The sequence below is a fragment of the Dendropsophus ebraccatus genome, chromosome 7, assembly GCF_027789765.1.
Source record: "Dendropsophus ebraccatus isolate aDenEbr1 chromosome 7, aDenEbr1.pat, whole genome shotgun sequence".
Lineage (NCBI taxonomy): Eukaryota > Metazoa > Chordata > Amphibia > Anura > Hylidae > Dendropsophus > Dendropsophus ebraccatus.
The window spans coordinates 99669514-99685846 of NC_091460.1; the positions used below are offsets into that span (position 1 = coordinate 99669514).

General features: G+C 43.7%; 1 protein-coding gene across 1 annotated transcript in view; it reads left to right on the forward strand.

Annotated features, from left to right (window-relative positions):
* The first annotated feature begins 750 nt into the window (after positions 1 to 750).
* LMNB2 (lamin B2) overlaps positions 751 to 16333 on the forward strand; it is a 36796-nt gene continuing 21213 nt past the window's right edge. The window contains exons 1-3 of the mRNA XM_069977962.1: positions 751 to 1136; positions 9881 to 10017; positions 14307 to 14463. Coding sequence (XP_069834063.1) covers positions 915 to 1136; positions 9881 to 10017; positions 14307 to 14463 — 516 coding nt within the window. The 5' untranslated portion in view covers positions 751 to 914. The remainder of the gene's footprint in view (positions 1137 to 9880; positions 10018 to 14306; positions 14464 to 16333) is intronic.

Here is a 16333-nt window from a genome sequence, read left to right on the forward strand (position 1 = left end):
CCACTCAATTTCAACAGTGTGAGAACATAGCCTTTCTGTGTTTTCTACCCACTCCAGGGTTTGGTTGAAAAATACTGAGCAATAATACTGTGTGGGAACCTAGCCTAAGGGCGGGTTCAGACTGAGGAATTCTCGCGGAAAATGTCTGCGGAATTCCGTCAGCTGTCATTCTATGGGCCGGTGTATTCCGTGATCCGCTGAAAGAAGTGACATGACACTTCTTTCAGCGTATAGCGGAATACGCCGGCCCATAGAATGGTGTCTATGGGACCGGCGGAAAAGCGCCCAGATGTGCGGGCGGACAGCTGATGGACTTCTGCGGACATTTTCTGCGAGAATTCCTCAGTCTGAACCTGCCCTAAAACAGGAAAAAAAAAAAGTGAAACCATAATTAAATAAAAGGAACAAATATGGATGAAAAAACTGAAAATACGGAACACATTATGAAAGAAAGCATACTTTTGTAGCATACTTTTAATTGGAAGATTGCCCAGGGCTTTAAAGGACAGTAGATGCTGTAGCCACCACACAAGCTTTGAGAGGCATCATAGAAAGACTGCAGCTCTAGCGCTAACTGATTACACTAGTGACAGTTCGCTGGCTAAAATGGCCGCGCTCCAGCGAGACTACATTTCCCATAATCCCACACTTGTTCGGACGCCATCTTGGAACATGGTATGGGCGCAGCCATTTAATGGGCAGGACGCTTTAGAGCAGTTACGCGATTACCCTACTAGACATGGCCACGCCGGAATCCTAAAGCGGTGACGTCACACGATGCCTCTCCTGCGATTGGTTGGCACCTTGTACTCCCGCCATTCAATGAAAAGTGACCGTTGCTTGAGGAGAAAGAAGCTGTGAGGCGAGTCTTGAAGCGCTTAGTAGTTCTCTAGCGGGACCCCCCGAATTATTGCATGGCTACCTCCACACCCAGCCGCGCGAGCATGCAGTCTCCCGCACGTGGATCTTCCACGCCGCTGTCACCAACCCGCATCACCCGGCTGCAGGAGAAAGAGGAGCTGCGGCACCTCAATGACCGCCTGGCCGTCTACATAGACCGGGTGCGCTCCCTGGAGCTGGAGAATGACCGTCTGATGGTGAAGATCTCCGAGAAGGAGGAGGTCACCACCCGGGAGGTGAGTGTGGAGGACGGGGTCGGCGGGACCGGGGCTTCAATTCATTATAGCCGGGCACGGGCTGCTACCTGTCACCTGGTGGGGAGGGGGGGTGACACGTGACCTCTGACCATGAGGCTGCCCTGGCCCCGCCCCATGTCCAGGTGCCCCAGCGAGTGCACCGCGCGGTATACACTGCCGTCATCACGTGCTGCTGTGTGTATATGCGCCGAGCACGCTGTCACCTACACGTGACCGAGCCCCTGTGGCTGCGCTCACACTCTGCGTGGTAATGCGTTTTCCTTAGCATTTTTTATAGCATTGTTTATTGCTACCACAGCTTACATAAATCTATTCCAGGCATGCAGATAAAGGCGGGAGAACACAACTAATTCTGGCTTTCAATTTCTCCCATTATTCTGCCATGTCTTAATAACAGAGCCAGCAATATTATATGCATGAAGCAGGAGGCTCAGGATGAGTAATGCTATAGTATGCTGCTGTACTGCATAGCAATAACTAGGGCTCCAAAGATACCAGTATACAGTGTGAACTACCTGTAGTCTCCAAGTCCTGTAGATACCAGTATACAGTTTTTTGTTTTTCAAAATCAATTGGTGTCAAAAAGCTTGTAGGTTTATAAATTCTATTAAAAAATCTCCAGTCAGTCTTCCGGTACTTATCAGCTGCTGTATGTCCTGCAGGAAGTGCTGTATTCTTTCCAGGCTTACAGTGCTCTGCTGCCACCTCTGTCTGTATCAGGAACTGCCCAGAGCAGCAGAGGTTTCTATGGGGATTTGCTGCTGCTCTGGACAGTAGAGATGTTCCAGCAGCACTGATGTTCAGGTTCGTATGAACTCAAACTGCAGTCTTCCCGTTCCGTGGGGAAGGTGGAGACAGCCCGAGTCCCGCCTAGAAAACAGGAATACAGCCTGGGTCATAGGTTATTTTCCTGTTTTCCAGGCAGTACTCGGGCTTTCTCCACCTTCCCCACTGAACGGGAAGACTGCGGGAGTCAAATACCGATGGTTCTAGTTCGTACGAACCTGAACATCAGCCCTGTTCGATCATCTCTACTGGACAGTTCCTGACATGGGCAGAGGTGGCAGCAGAGAGCACTGTGTCAGACTGGAAAGAATACACCACTTCCTGCAGGACACACAGCAGCTGATAAGTACTGGAGATTTTTAAATAGTAATTTAGAGATACATATAACTTTCAGAAACCAGTTGATTTAAAAAAATAAAATAAAAATTTCACTGGAGTTTCTCTTTAAAGGAGACATCTGGCCGGACCCAAGTGCTGGGTAGGATAAAAGAAATAAAGTGCTCTAACTCCCCCACTCTTTCCCCCCCCCCCCAGCGCTGGTGGCCGCATCCTGCTGCTCTGGCCCTTGTCCATGGCCACTTTTTAGTCTGAGTGGAGACCAGGGTTGTGACGTGGGGAGGTCTGTTCAGACAGTCAGCAGCCGTATTGGGGTCCTGTCTCAGCCGCTGACTAGCTGAGCGGATTTCACGTGTCACGACCCAGGTCCCTGCTGGAGAAGGTGTGGTAAGAGCACTTTATTTCTTTTATCCTCCCCCTTCCCAGCACTTGGTAAAAGAAAAATGGGTCTGGCTGGACTTCTCCTTTAAGGTTTATAACATACCATTGTGTAGCAGTAATTCCCACTTGTTTTGATGCCCATGTTTCCCTTTAGTTGGAAAGCCAGTTCAGCTTGACGTGTCCTATAATTTAGGGCAGGCCCATAGTCTGGTGCAGAAGAACCTGACAGACTTGTACTGACTGACCACAACCCTATTGACCCCCAGCTGTATAATCTGTCACTGCTCACATGTGATTGGTGGCCACTGGGCACATTGGACAGGTTTTGTCCCAGACATATTGATCTGGGACAATCAGGGCTGTGGAGTCGGAGCTAGTTTTGGCTGGAGTCGGAGTCAGAAAATTTTTTTTCCGACTCCATCTTTAAAAAATGTAGAATTGAATTTTGATATGAATTTTACAAGTTTTGCTCATGAATATATATTATGAGCAACATTCTAATAGGACACTGGCCCTATTACATAAGGGGGGGCGGGGAATATATCAGTAATAGAACACTGGCCCTATTACATAAGGGGGGTCATGGAAAAGTTGTCGGTCACTATTTGGCAGTTTGTTTCTGAGCTGGAAGAGTCCATTGTGTGGGGGGAGATCTATGCTGTTCTCTTCCTGGATGCTGGATGACTGTATATGAGCAGCAGTGTAATATGGAGATATCCTGTGTAATATAGAGGAGGAGGAGGAGAAGACATTAGTAGTGTAGCAGTAACCTCTGTCCTCAGTGTGGTGTTTTCTCTCTGGGAGAAGATTGTGTGTGTGTGTGCTATGGCTGCAGCAGGCTGTGTGTGTGTCTATGCTATGGCTGCAGCAGGCTGTGTGTGGGGTGTGCGCTATGGCTGCAGCAGGCTGTGTGTGTGTATACTATAGCTGCAGCAGGCTGTGTGTGTTGTGTGTGTGTGTGCTATTGCGTGCCCCCACAGTGACCTTCTATATCACTGTGTGACCTCTATATCACTATGGGATATCACTATGGCTGACCTCTATATTACAGGTATCTGGCATTGTTAGCAGTTTTCTTTGTGTATGGTGAATAATTAGTCAGAAACATAGAAGATTGTCAGCAGGAAAAGACCACCTGCTCCATCTAGTCTAGTTCTGAGTTGTTCAGGACATGAAGGCTGGAGACTGGCTGCATCCACTGCACACCCAGGAGAATCTGCTTTATATGTTTTCCTTATTCCCTCAGAAATCATGTAGGATATTAGGGAGAAGCTGCTGAGCCAGTGTGATAAATAACTCCCCTGGTATATAACCGGCCATTTAGGCCCCGTTCCCACTGAGCAAAACTAGTGGAATTCCACGGCGGACAATTTCGCTCATAATGGGAGTCTATGGGAGGTGCGCCCTCCTGCTCTGTCCGCGCTGAAGAATGAACATGTTCATTCTTCAGCGCGGACAGGGCAGGAGCGCGCGCCTCCCATAGACTCCCATTATGAGCGGGAGGCTAACGGCATTCGCTGTGGAATTCTGCTGGTTTTGCTCAGTGGGAACGGGGCCTTATGAAGGAACAGGAGTCTGAGTCCGGAGTTGGAGTCGGTCCTGAGAAAATTCAGGAGTCTGAGTCGGAGCTGCGGCTTACCGACTCCACAGCCCTTCGGACAATGTGTGAAAAGTTAATAATAACTTGTATCTTACCATCCAAGCTGGCCCTGTTTGGTGTTGGGATATGTTTGCAGCAATGTCAGTGGCCAATGCATTTGGTCATGCCTGGTGTTGAGCAGATCTGTCAAAATTCTTGGGTTTGACTACATTACCCGAACACTCTGAGCTTAATTCCCTGTGGCTGCAGAAGTTGGATGCCACCCTAAGCAGGGCTGTGGAGACGGTAAGCCGCAGCTCTGACTACAACTCCGACTCCTGAATTTTATCAGGACTGACTCCGACTCCTGCTCTTTCATAAATGGCCAGTCATATACCAGGGGAGTTATTAATCACACTGGCTCAGCAGCTTCTCCCTAATGTCCTACATGATCCTGGGGCGACTTCTGAGTGAATAAAGCAATACTGTATATAAAGCAGATTCTCCTGTGTGCAGTGGATGCAGCCAGTCTCCAGCCTCCATGTCCTGAACTACTCACAACTAGACTAGATGGAGCAGGTGGTCTTTTCCTGCTGACAGTCTTCTATGTTTCTTACTAAATATTCACCATACTTAAAGAAACACTGCTAACAATGCCAGATGCTTGTAATATAGAGAGGGGTCACACATAGTGATATAGAAGGTCACTGTGGGGACACACAATAGCACACACACACACAGCCTGCTGCAGCCATAGCACACACACACACAGCTGCAGCCATAGCACACGCAGCCTACTGCAGCCATAGCACATTGAAGAAAAAGACACAATCTTCTCCCAGAAAGAAAACACCACACTGAGGACAGAGGTTACTGCTACACTACTTATGTCTTCTCCTTCTCCTCCTCCTCCTCTATATTACACAGGATATCTCCATATTACACTGCTGCTCATATACAGTCATCCAGCATCCAGGAAGAGAACAGCACAGATCTCCCCCCCACACAATGGACTCTTCCTGCTCAGAAACAAACTGCCAAATAGTGACCGACAACTTTTCCGTGACCACCCTTATGTAATAGGGCCAGGGTCCTATTACAAAGCTGGAGTCTGTACATTTTTTTTTCCGACTCCAGCCAAATTAGCTCCGACTCAGACACCACAACTCTGAGTCCACAGCCCTGGCCCTAAGGCTCTCTGGAAAACTTAGCCTCAGCCATAGGTTGTATCCATGTTTTCCAGAATTACCTAGGTCTGCATCCATCTTTTGCAGACACTGGGAATTAAAGGGGTTATCCAGCGCTACAAAAACATGGCCACTTTTGCCCCTCTCTTGTCTCCAGTTCAGGTGTGGTTTGCAATTAAGCTCCATTTACTTCAATGGAACTGAGTTTCAAACCCCACCCAATCTAGAGACAAGAGTGGTGCAAAAGTGGCCATGTTTTTGTAGCACGGTGTTCGGGTAATTTTGTAAAACCCCGAGCATTTTGACAGATCTGCTGAACACTATTCAGGACTAATATGGGTCCTGATGCACTGGTTGGATTGTAATGTGTCAGACTGGAAAGAATACACCACTTCCTGTAGGACATACAGCAGCTGATAAGTACTAGAAATATGGAGATTTTTAAATAGAAGTAATTTATAAACGTACGTGCAACCTACTTGGGAGCACACACAGCCTCCGGCTCCAACACCCGCCCCCACATCCATCCTCACCCATTCTGCTCTCAGCCAGGCTGTAGAGCCGTCTCCTCTGTGCAAATGCTGTTTCTAGACAGAGAGGTCGGCTATACAGCATGGCTGAGAGCTTTCCCGGGCTCCTGAATGGGGTGGAGTGTCCATTCAGAAAGCTGGGTAACCCCCCCCCATGGACAGTAAAAAAAAAAAAGGCAAAAAAAAAAAAAAGCCCTATATAATAGATACTGTACGTTTACAGACACATGTCCTGGGTCAAAAACTTGTGAATGAAAGCATGCTTGTGAAGGCTATCAATGAAATGACAGCCTTAGGGCCCTATTCCACCGGACGATTATCGTTCAGATTATCGTTAAAACGTTCAAATCTAAACGATAATCGTTCGGCTGAAATGCAGTTAACGATTAACGACCGAACGAGAAATCGTTAATCTCTTTATAAGACCTGGACCTATTTTTATCGTTGCTCGTTCGCAAAACGTTCGCAAATTGTTCGCATTGAATAAGACGTCGTTCGCAATAGATACGAACGCAATAGTTACACACAAGGTTTGAGATAAGGGGAACGGGGTAATCTAACAACTAAGGCTGCAGTACCACCCTGCACCACCAGATGTCACCTTATCAATAAAACAACCCACACTATATTTTATACAAACGAACACTGGGCTTAGTTCATAAGAAATATAAATGATCTTTATTATGTGTAAATAGGTACCAAATACACATCAAATTTCATTGGAGTAAAGTTAAAAAAAAAATGACCACAATAATTAAAAAGTACAATTTAAAAAGGTGTCAGCAGAAATAAATCATCATGGATAGTGCAATTGTGATGATGTCTCATATATTAACCTCTATCTTAGTATGTTACACTGGGATATATATGTATCAGATTACTTTTCAAAGTCTCCTAATGTCCCCTATGTTTCCATTCACTCTAAAAGAGGTCTAACATCAGCTGCTGTTACCATCCAATATTATTGCACTCACCCATGCTGCCAGAACACCAAATGGAGCCGCCTCTACGTACGTTTCGTTATCTTCCTCAGGTTCCCTCTTTAGAGTGAATGGAAACGTAGGGGACATTAGGAGACTTTGAAAAGTAATCTGATACATATATATCCCCGTGCAACATACTAAGATAGAGGTTAATATATGAGACATCATCACAATTGCACTATCCATGATGATTTATTTCTGCTGACACCTTTTTAAATTGTACTTTTTAATTATTGTGGTCAATTTTTTTTTTAACTTTACTCCAATGAAATTTGATGTGTATTTGGTACCTATTTATACATAAAAAAGATCATTTTTATTTCTTATGAACTAAGCCCAGTGTTCGTTTGTATAAAAAAAAAAAAACGAACGCAATAGTAAATAAATAGCGAAGAAAAAACTATCGCAATTACGATCATAAGTAACGATTATCGTTCCATGGAAATGAGTGAACGTTTTCAGGTCTTTCACAATAGCGGTCGTTTGAGATCGTTAATTGTTAACTATTATGCAAACGATAATCGTCAGGTGGAATAGGGCCCTTACACAAGAACTCACAGGAGGGAGTAAGGAAATCTCAACTTTTTTTTTTTCATTCTAAATCAGTAGAGATTTTCACTTTTGGAACAATGGAGGCTAAAACTAAGAAACAGCTCCCCCTGGTGGCAAAATGTATAAAGCGGATTTGCAGGGTGAAGCAATGGAAATAAATAAATAAAATATATTGAGAAAAGGTTTAGAATCAATTGATCTAATATTTTAGATTTTTTTTTTTTTTTATTGGGGCATTATTTTTTCAAAAATATTTTGATTGGGGGTTGAAAGGGGTAGTGTTCGAAGTTATTGCGATTGTGGCTATACCAAATATGGTGGGGTACAGTGAAATAAACAAAAAAGTGGTCCATGGAGCCTCAGTCAGCATGTTGATAAGGGGTGAGGCGATAGCCAAACCACCCTATTATGTGGCCCCTTAAAGGGCTAATCCAGGTAACAAAAACAATATTCTAAACAATCCCCTTCCCAATGCCACCCTCTAATATACATGTATAACCTATCTTTCACCCTTTCCATATTTCTTATTCTTTTTCTTACTGGTTCTGGACATCTAAAATCTTCTACTGTGTCAATTCTGACAATGGGCTGCTCTCTGCTGCCCCCTCCCTTCGTAGACACACATGAACTCCTCTCGGGGAAGTTAGCTGTCCATTGACTTGGTAACCCGATTTCCTGCATGATCTCTGGGCTCTGGTTTCCTTCCGCTCTCCCCTCCCCCAGAGATAACAGTGCTCTGGAGCCCGTCTTGTCCCGTGCTCCACATCACTGCCTGCTTTGGCGCCCTCCCGCTACAGAGACATGACAAGGGAAATGCCAAAGCCAGGCAGTCTAAGATTTTTTTTTGTGTTTTTTGCTGATCTACTATTCATTGCCTCCCAGAATCCTACTCCACACTGATGAGGGGCAAACACCCTGAAACAGCTGTCTGTGAATGGATGCCTGGCTTTTGTATTTTCCCTTGTCATGTCTAAATTATTGTAGTGAAATGGTTCAAAGAATAAGAATCAATTTGTCCTAAAAATTGTTATTGGTTGGTTGTCTGGGCAAAACAGACTGAGCTATTCATACAACACAGTGAATGACTTGAAGCACCTGGTGCCATTAACCATGTAGTGGCCGCATCTGGTTACTGCAGCACAGCTGCGGTTTTCGTGAACAAAAGGAGTGGAGCTGCAGTTACATGTTGTCTCTGCTACACATATAGCCAATCTTTGTTTTGGCCCCATGAACTGTGTAGTGCGGGGTATTTGGACGTCAGCACCCTGCCGATCAGTGACTGACCCATCCTGTAGACAGCTCATCTACATGGACAACCCCTTTAATCGTTTGATGCTTCAAAAACAGATTTTCTGTTGGACAGAGCCAGATATAGCACCCTTAAAGGGGTATTCCCATCTCAACTAACCAGACGACTGCATTTAGAGTGGTTAGTTTATATAGGAATATCCCTTTAAACAGAAGTAAATGATATATTTATGTAACTTTCTGACAACAGTTGATTTTCAATGAAAAAAAAATAAAAATCGATGGAGTTCCCCTTTAATGAACCCCTTGACCAATTGAGCCTTGTAAAGACTCTGCAGACAAGCACTGACCAGGGCTTTTCTGCCCCCAGTCGGCCTGGGTACAGGGGCCCTCAGTTCCATGGGTCATGCAATATTTAGGAAGGATCCCCAAACACTGTTTTAATCCAAGCTAGCAATTTTAAAGAGTCACTGTCGTATTTTTTTTTTTTTTTGCAGAAATCAATAGTCCAGGCGATTTTAAGAAACTTTGTAATTGGGTTTATTAGCCAAATCTGCCATTATCTGCATGTAAAAAGCCTTTTCCCAGGTCCCCCCCTCCTTCCTCTTTTTCATCCACTCTGAAAAATCTGAAAATTGTGACTTGTTGCAGGAGTCGTACCCTGTCTGCTCTAGGGAGAGGGGAGGGGGGAGGAGGAAGGAGGGAGTTAGCCGGCAGCAGAAAGCAGATAACAGAGGATTACAGGCATGGAGCTGGGTGACAGCTGTAATCCGAGCTCAGACAGGTCACTGGTGACTGTCCAAGAAGATAAGGGTGAGATATTTGTAGATTAACTCTTTGTTGTCCTGTTTTGGTCTTTTGTTTAGCTCTCTCCATAGGAGAACAATGAAGACAGGGGGGAGAGCTTCAAACAGCTTTTTCATGATAAAAATGCATTTTTCTGATAATAAACCCAATTACAAAGTTTCTTAAAATTGCCTGGACTATTGATTTCTGCAAAAAAAAAATTCACGACAGTGACACTTTAAGTTAAAGACGTTGCCAGGTATGGACGCCTCTATAAGATGATACGCTCTGCTACAGATACTGAGGGCATATTAATGTATATAGCTATGTACTAATTCTGAGGGTTATTTTGCAGGTTAGTGGGGTCAAGCTCCTGTATGAGTCTGAACTTGCTGATGCTCGAAAAATATTAGATGAAACAGCAAAGGACAGAGCAAGGCTACAGATTGAGTTGGGGAAGTATCGGTCAGACCTTGATGAAGTAACAAAAACGTAAGTACATAAAAGTTGGTGGTGTCAGAGCTGTAGAGTTTGAGGGTTGTACTATGGGTGCGTTTACACAGAGAGATTTATCTGACAGATCTTTGAAGCCAAAGCCAGGAACAGACTATACACAGGAAACATATCGTCAAGGAAAGACAGATTTCTCCTCTCTTCAAATCAAGGAAGTTGGTGACTGGATAAGCACCTGTTGTCTCCTGTCACTGAATTGCTTTCTGTTCTATATACTGGTGTCACCAATCTGTCTGTGTTGATAAGAAGAACACTGCTGGGAAATGACTAGCACAGAACAGGAAGTCTCAGCTTACTTTTAAAGCGGCACTATCAGCAGGTTCTGCCTAGACAACCTGCTGATATGCCGCAGAAGCTCAGTAACTTAGGAGTATATTGCTGTACCAAACTTTTCTCTTCTCCCCCACATTCTTTATTAATTCGCTAATTGCTCTTATGCAAATCTGCTGCCTAAGAGCACTTGGGGTGCCACCCTCTGGCACCGAGCACCACCGTGTCCCGTCCACTATGCATATTCATTTATGCATAGTGGGCTCTTATGTACCGCGCTGGTGCAGGGAACATGTCCCGTCGGAGACTGGCATCTTCCCGCGCATGCGCGATTCATCCGGGCCGCCACCAATGCTCCCAGAGGTCACTCAATATGTTAGTATAAGTCTATGTTTGTCTATGAATGTGTCTGAATTGAAGTGATTGTTGTTTTTTTTTGGCAAATTGTATAAATGAGAGTGAGTTGTAGTGTGTGCCTGTTGAGAGAGTGTTGATGATGGGAGTGTGCATTGTGTGGACCCATCATGCACACAATGCTCACTCCCATAATCCACACTCTCCTCACACCATGCACACTACAACTCACTCAGTTATACAGTTTGCAAAAAAACAAATCACCTCAATTCACACACATTCACAGACAAACATAGACTTATATTTACATCTCTAGTGACCTCAGGGAGAATTGTCGGCGGCCCGAATGAATCGCGCATGCGCGGGAAGCAGCCAGTCTCTGACGGGACATCTTCCCTGCATGGACACGGTACATAGAGCCCACTATGTATAAAAATCTATACTGGAGGGGGCGGACTGGGTGGGACATGGTGGTGCTCGGGGCCGGAGGGTGACGCGCCAAATGCTCTTAGGCAGCAGATTTGCTTAAGATCAATTAGGGAATTAATAAAGAATGCGGGGGAGAAGAGGAACGTTAGGGACGGCAATATACTTCTAAGTTACTGAGCTTCTGCGGCTTTATTCTGCTGCCATCAGCTTTTTATGGTGATGGGTCAGAATAGTGCAGGGGCAGCGGTAAGGCTTGCAGTCTCGTCCTCTCAGCTATGGGGCAGTGTGTGGGGTCCTTTCTGCCTTCACCCGCACTGGCAATTGCTATTAATGTTATAACTGCGGCTGCCGGTAACAGGCATTGCTGGCACCGCTGCACACTTTCGGCTCCCCTTACAGTGATCCCACAATGGGAGGTGATGAATACATGAACCCCCCCCCCAATTAACCCCCAAGTGGCCTGGTCACTAACCTTCCCCTCCCCGGGTGGCCATTACATCCAAGATGGCCGCCACCATCACTGTGAACAGACTCTCTGGCGGAGAGCATGGGGCAATGATTGGGGATCACTTTTGGAAACTTTCATGGAAGTTGATAATCTGCTGATACATTTCTAAGCCTGTAACACCCTAAAAAAGTAAAATGTTTACCAAATGATGGAAAAATAATGTGACTTAGGATGTGATGTGACTTAGTTTGTAGAAGTTTGTAAAATGCTAACTTTTATAAAATGTTCATTCTATTTTAGTGTTTTTTTTTGTTTTTTTTAACAAAAAACACAAGATAGTGACCAAATTTAGTAGCAAACATAAAGTACTATATGTTACAATTCACAGACTCGCTAGCATAAAGCATCACTGAAATATAACCACATAATGAGAGACAGATCAGATTTTGAAAAATGAGCCTGGTCATTAAGGCCCAAACTAGCTGCAGCACTTGGGGGTTAAATATATAAATCAGGTCTTTATGGTAAACAGGTTATTTTCTGATTTCTCCTAATACTATGTGTTGGCTACATGCTGCTACAGCAATAGATGAATAGTGCTGTCTCCTGACTGGCTTCCGCAATGTCTGCACCTGTTGTAGTTGTATAATCCAGCAAATGTTCTCCACAATGGTGACTTTCTGTCCCGAATTCTGTCATATTCATCTGTCGGTGCAACAACTGGACAGTATGGTCTCGCTTGTTTCTTTCTTTTTTTTTTTTTTTTTTTTTTTTTTAATTCTCACAGATAATATGAACATAGCTAAGCAGGTCTTTTTTTAATTTTTTGCTCTTCGGGAATTAGTGTAAATTGTGCATGAAACTTCTACCAGCTGATAAAGGAAAAACTGCTGGGGCACAGACAATGAAAAGTGCACTAAATATGTTAAAGGGAACCAATCACCTGAAAAATCGATATGAGGCCAATAATCTGTGCCATAATTGGCTTCATATCGATTTTTTTTTTTTTTTTTTAGGTGATTGGTTCCCTTTAAAGGGAATCTGTCACTAGGTTTAGGCTGACTTAAAGCGTAACTGTCATTTCGGGGTAATTTTTTTGAAAACATAAAATATCAACAGAACAAGCGATTTTAAGAAACTCTGTAATAGGTTTTATAAACCAAAAGAGTTTCCTTCTGTACTAAAAAAGCAATCTCCCAGCCTCCCCCTCACTTCAGAAGTAGCAGGATTTCTGTCTCCATTATGTGGCTATGGAGAGGGGAGGGGCTGTTAGGAGTGACTGAGCACGGAGCAGTCTTGCAAAACACAACACCCTGCAATCTTCTCTCAGTAAGTTCATAGATAAGCACTGACCTTTCTGGCCCCAGAATCCTGCGGTTTAGGTGACCAAAGAGTCTACAAACAGCTGACCTTCATGTCACCTCTTCCTGCTCCCTCATCTCCCTCGGCCCCTCCCCCCTCCATAAGGATAGAATGGAGACAGCAGAGCCCGTCTTCACTGGCTTCTCTGTAATGAAGACGTGTTTGCCTGATAATGCACAGATAAGGAGGCTTTTTTGGCTGATAAAACCTATTACAGAGTTTCTTAAAATCGCTTATACTACTGATTTCTGCAATAAAAAAAAATGACAGTTACGCTTTAAATGAGGGCAGCAGGATTACTTCAGCTCATGTGAAGGACATTTCATATTATATTTCCATATGATAGGACGACGGGTACTGGACTTTCTTGTTTGTATTTTATTTTTATTTATTTTTTGCACTTATCTGCACTTGATTATTGTATTGTTGTTTGTTTTCTTCCTTTCATGTTGAAGGCCGATTGTGGGCCCATTGGCTTTGTGCTATGTGTCTTTGTACTTTTAATAAACATTGATATGTTTGATACTAAATGAGGGCAGCATAAACCGGTGACAGAAATACTGAACCGATCGGTGTCTGTTCAGCTGTTCTCCTGATATGCAGGAGAATGGGCTTTGTGCTGCACCACTCCCTCCAACTTTCAGATGTTGACTGCTGCCTGCTTATACGTAGCATAGATAAACAACTGCCGATCAGGGGCCAGTGCGCGGATTGTGCTAGTGCTCATGAATATCCAGAACTACGCACGCACACATAATGTAGAGGAGTCCTTGTTGTTCAGGAGGATACCTCTAAATCAGCTGCACAGACCAATGTAAGTGATTCTGTTTAGCTTCTCTGTCACTAGTTTATGCTACTCTAGGATAGATATAGTTTTTTTTTAAGGAGGTGTTCATTCCTAATGAATTTGGCACATCCTAAGCCAGTGGCATATGTACTGCCAGTGTTTATAAATTACCCCCTCTATGTATGGTATCATTCAAAGTAAAAAAAAAAAATTGATTGTAATTCATTGATAGCTTGTCATTCATTGTATATTCATTGTAATTCATTGATAGCTTGTCAATAGATTCCCACAGAAAATCTAATCTAGGTTCAGCTTTACATATTGTGGTACTGACCCTACAGCCATGCTAAGATCCTAGAAGCAACCTCCTAAACAACACTGGAAGAATCTGTCCTCCATTGGGCAGGGCTTTTGGGGATTTTATGCCACCCAGGACATAACTGAAGAAGTGGCCACACCGCCCCATCTGCACCACATTTATCCAGTGCAGCTATATCTCACCTCCAATATCTTATGTGTTTCCATGCTTGGTCTTGAGACACTGTCTTTTTTTTTTTTTGCTGTTATTTCTCTAAAAATCTTCCTGTAATACTGTTGTAATTCTTCCTTCTCACTTAGCCTCAAGAAGAAAGATGCAGATCTGCTTCAAGCTCAGCAACGTAACAAAGACCTAGAGGCCTTGCATTTCAGGAGTCAGGCAGAACTTAGTGCAGCCCTCGAAGAGAAACGTAACCTGGAAGCTGACTTTGCTGATCTGCGCGCTCAGCTTGCTAAGGTATGCTGCTGCTGTTGCATCTATTTGTGCACTTGATTATCAAAAAGGGGTACTAAACATTAGTTAAAACAAAATAAAAGCAGCAAAACTTAATTTGTTTTGGGGATTTGGTTTACAACTCCTAGAGGCTTTAGTTTGGGGGCCTGTGCAGCAGACTTTACACATCCACTAACACTCCACTGCATCTTAAGGCTAGTGTACCACCAGTTAACATACAAAAATGTTCCTATGACCTGATGGTGCCGCTGCAGATTCTTATTCTTATTAGTTCATATACCCCAGCAGAATTTAATGCTTTTTTTGCTTTTTTTCATATATATATAATGCTTTTATTTGGATAGCGCCAACTGATTTCGCAGCACTTAGTTTGCCAATTTTGGTCACTGTCCTCATTGGGGCTCACAATCTGTATTCGCCTATCTGTATGTTATGGGTGTTGGAGGAAACCGGAGTACCCGGAGAAAATCCATCCAAACAAAGATTCTATAATGACTGGGATTGTTCCACAGGACTGGCGCATAGCTAATATGGTACCAATATTCAAGTAGGGTTCAAAGAGTGATCCTGGAAACTATAGGCTTGAAAGTCTAACATCTATAGTGGGTAAAGAAACTTTGTAAGAGATGCTATAGTGGAGTATCTTAATGAAAATAATCTTTATAACACAGCACCAGCATGGGTTTATGAGGGATCGGTCCGACTAATCTGATCGGCTTCTATGAGGAGGTCAGTTATACACTGGACCTGGGGGAGGCTTTGGATGTTGTGTATCTGGACTTTTCAAAGGCATTTGATAGTGTGCCACATGAAAGCTTAGTCTATATAAAATAAGTGTGCTGGGACTAGGGGAAAACATATGCAAATGGATAAGTAACTAGTTAAGTGATAGAAAACAGGGTGGGCATTCATGGAACATACTCTGGGTAACAGTTACTAGTTGGGTACCGCAGGGCTCAGTGTTGGGTCCACTTTATAATATTTTTATCAATGACCTCGTAGAGGGGCTACAGAGTAGAATCCATTTTTGCAGATGATACTAAACTGGGTAATCACCACAGAGGGGGATAATATCATATTACAGAGGGATTTTGGGAAGCTGGAGGCTTGGGCAGATAAATGGCAAATGAGGTAATGTGGGAAGATATAAGATTATGCATTTGGGCCGTAATAATAATAATTACAGTACAGTTATGTGTTACGTAATAAAACACTATGTAAAACTGCTTCCAAAAAGGAATAAGAATGGACATTAAACTCAACTTTAGTGATCAGTGCCAGGCATCGTCTGCCAAGGCTTATAAAATAGTGGGATGCATCAAAAGAGGTATAGATGCTAAAGATGAGAACATAGTTTTGCCTCTTTATAAATCACTGGTCGGACCACATATGGAATACTGTGTACAGTTTTGGGCACCGGTATATAAGAAGGACACAGCTGAACTGGAGCGGGTGCAGAGGAGGGCAACAAAGGTCATTAAGGGAATGGGTGGGTTACAGTACCAGGACAGGTTATCAAGATTGGAGTTATTTAGTTTAAAAAAGATGTCTTGGGGCAATCTGATCACAATGTACGTACATACATATGAATGGACAGCCAAACCCAGGAACAAACTACAAACAGAGAACAGGTCATAAAGGAAAGACTGGATTTTTCCTCTTTTCAAATCCCCTCCTGGGTTTGGCTTTAAATCTTTGTCAGATAATCTGTCGTCAAATCTGGTGGTGTTATAGGGCCTTTAGGTCTGTAACAATGGTAAGGGGATATCCCCTATGTCTAGAGGAAAGAAGGTTTCGCCCTCAGCACAGAGGCGGATTCTTCACTGTAAGAGCAGTGAGACTATGGAAATCTGCCACATGATGATTTTCTGCT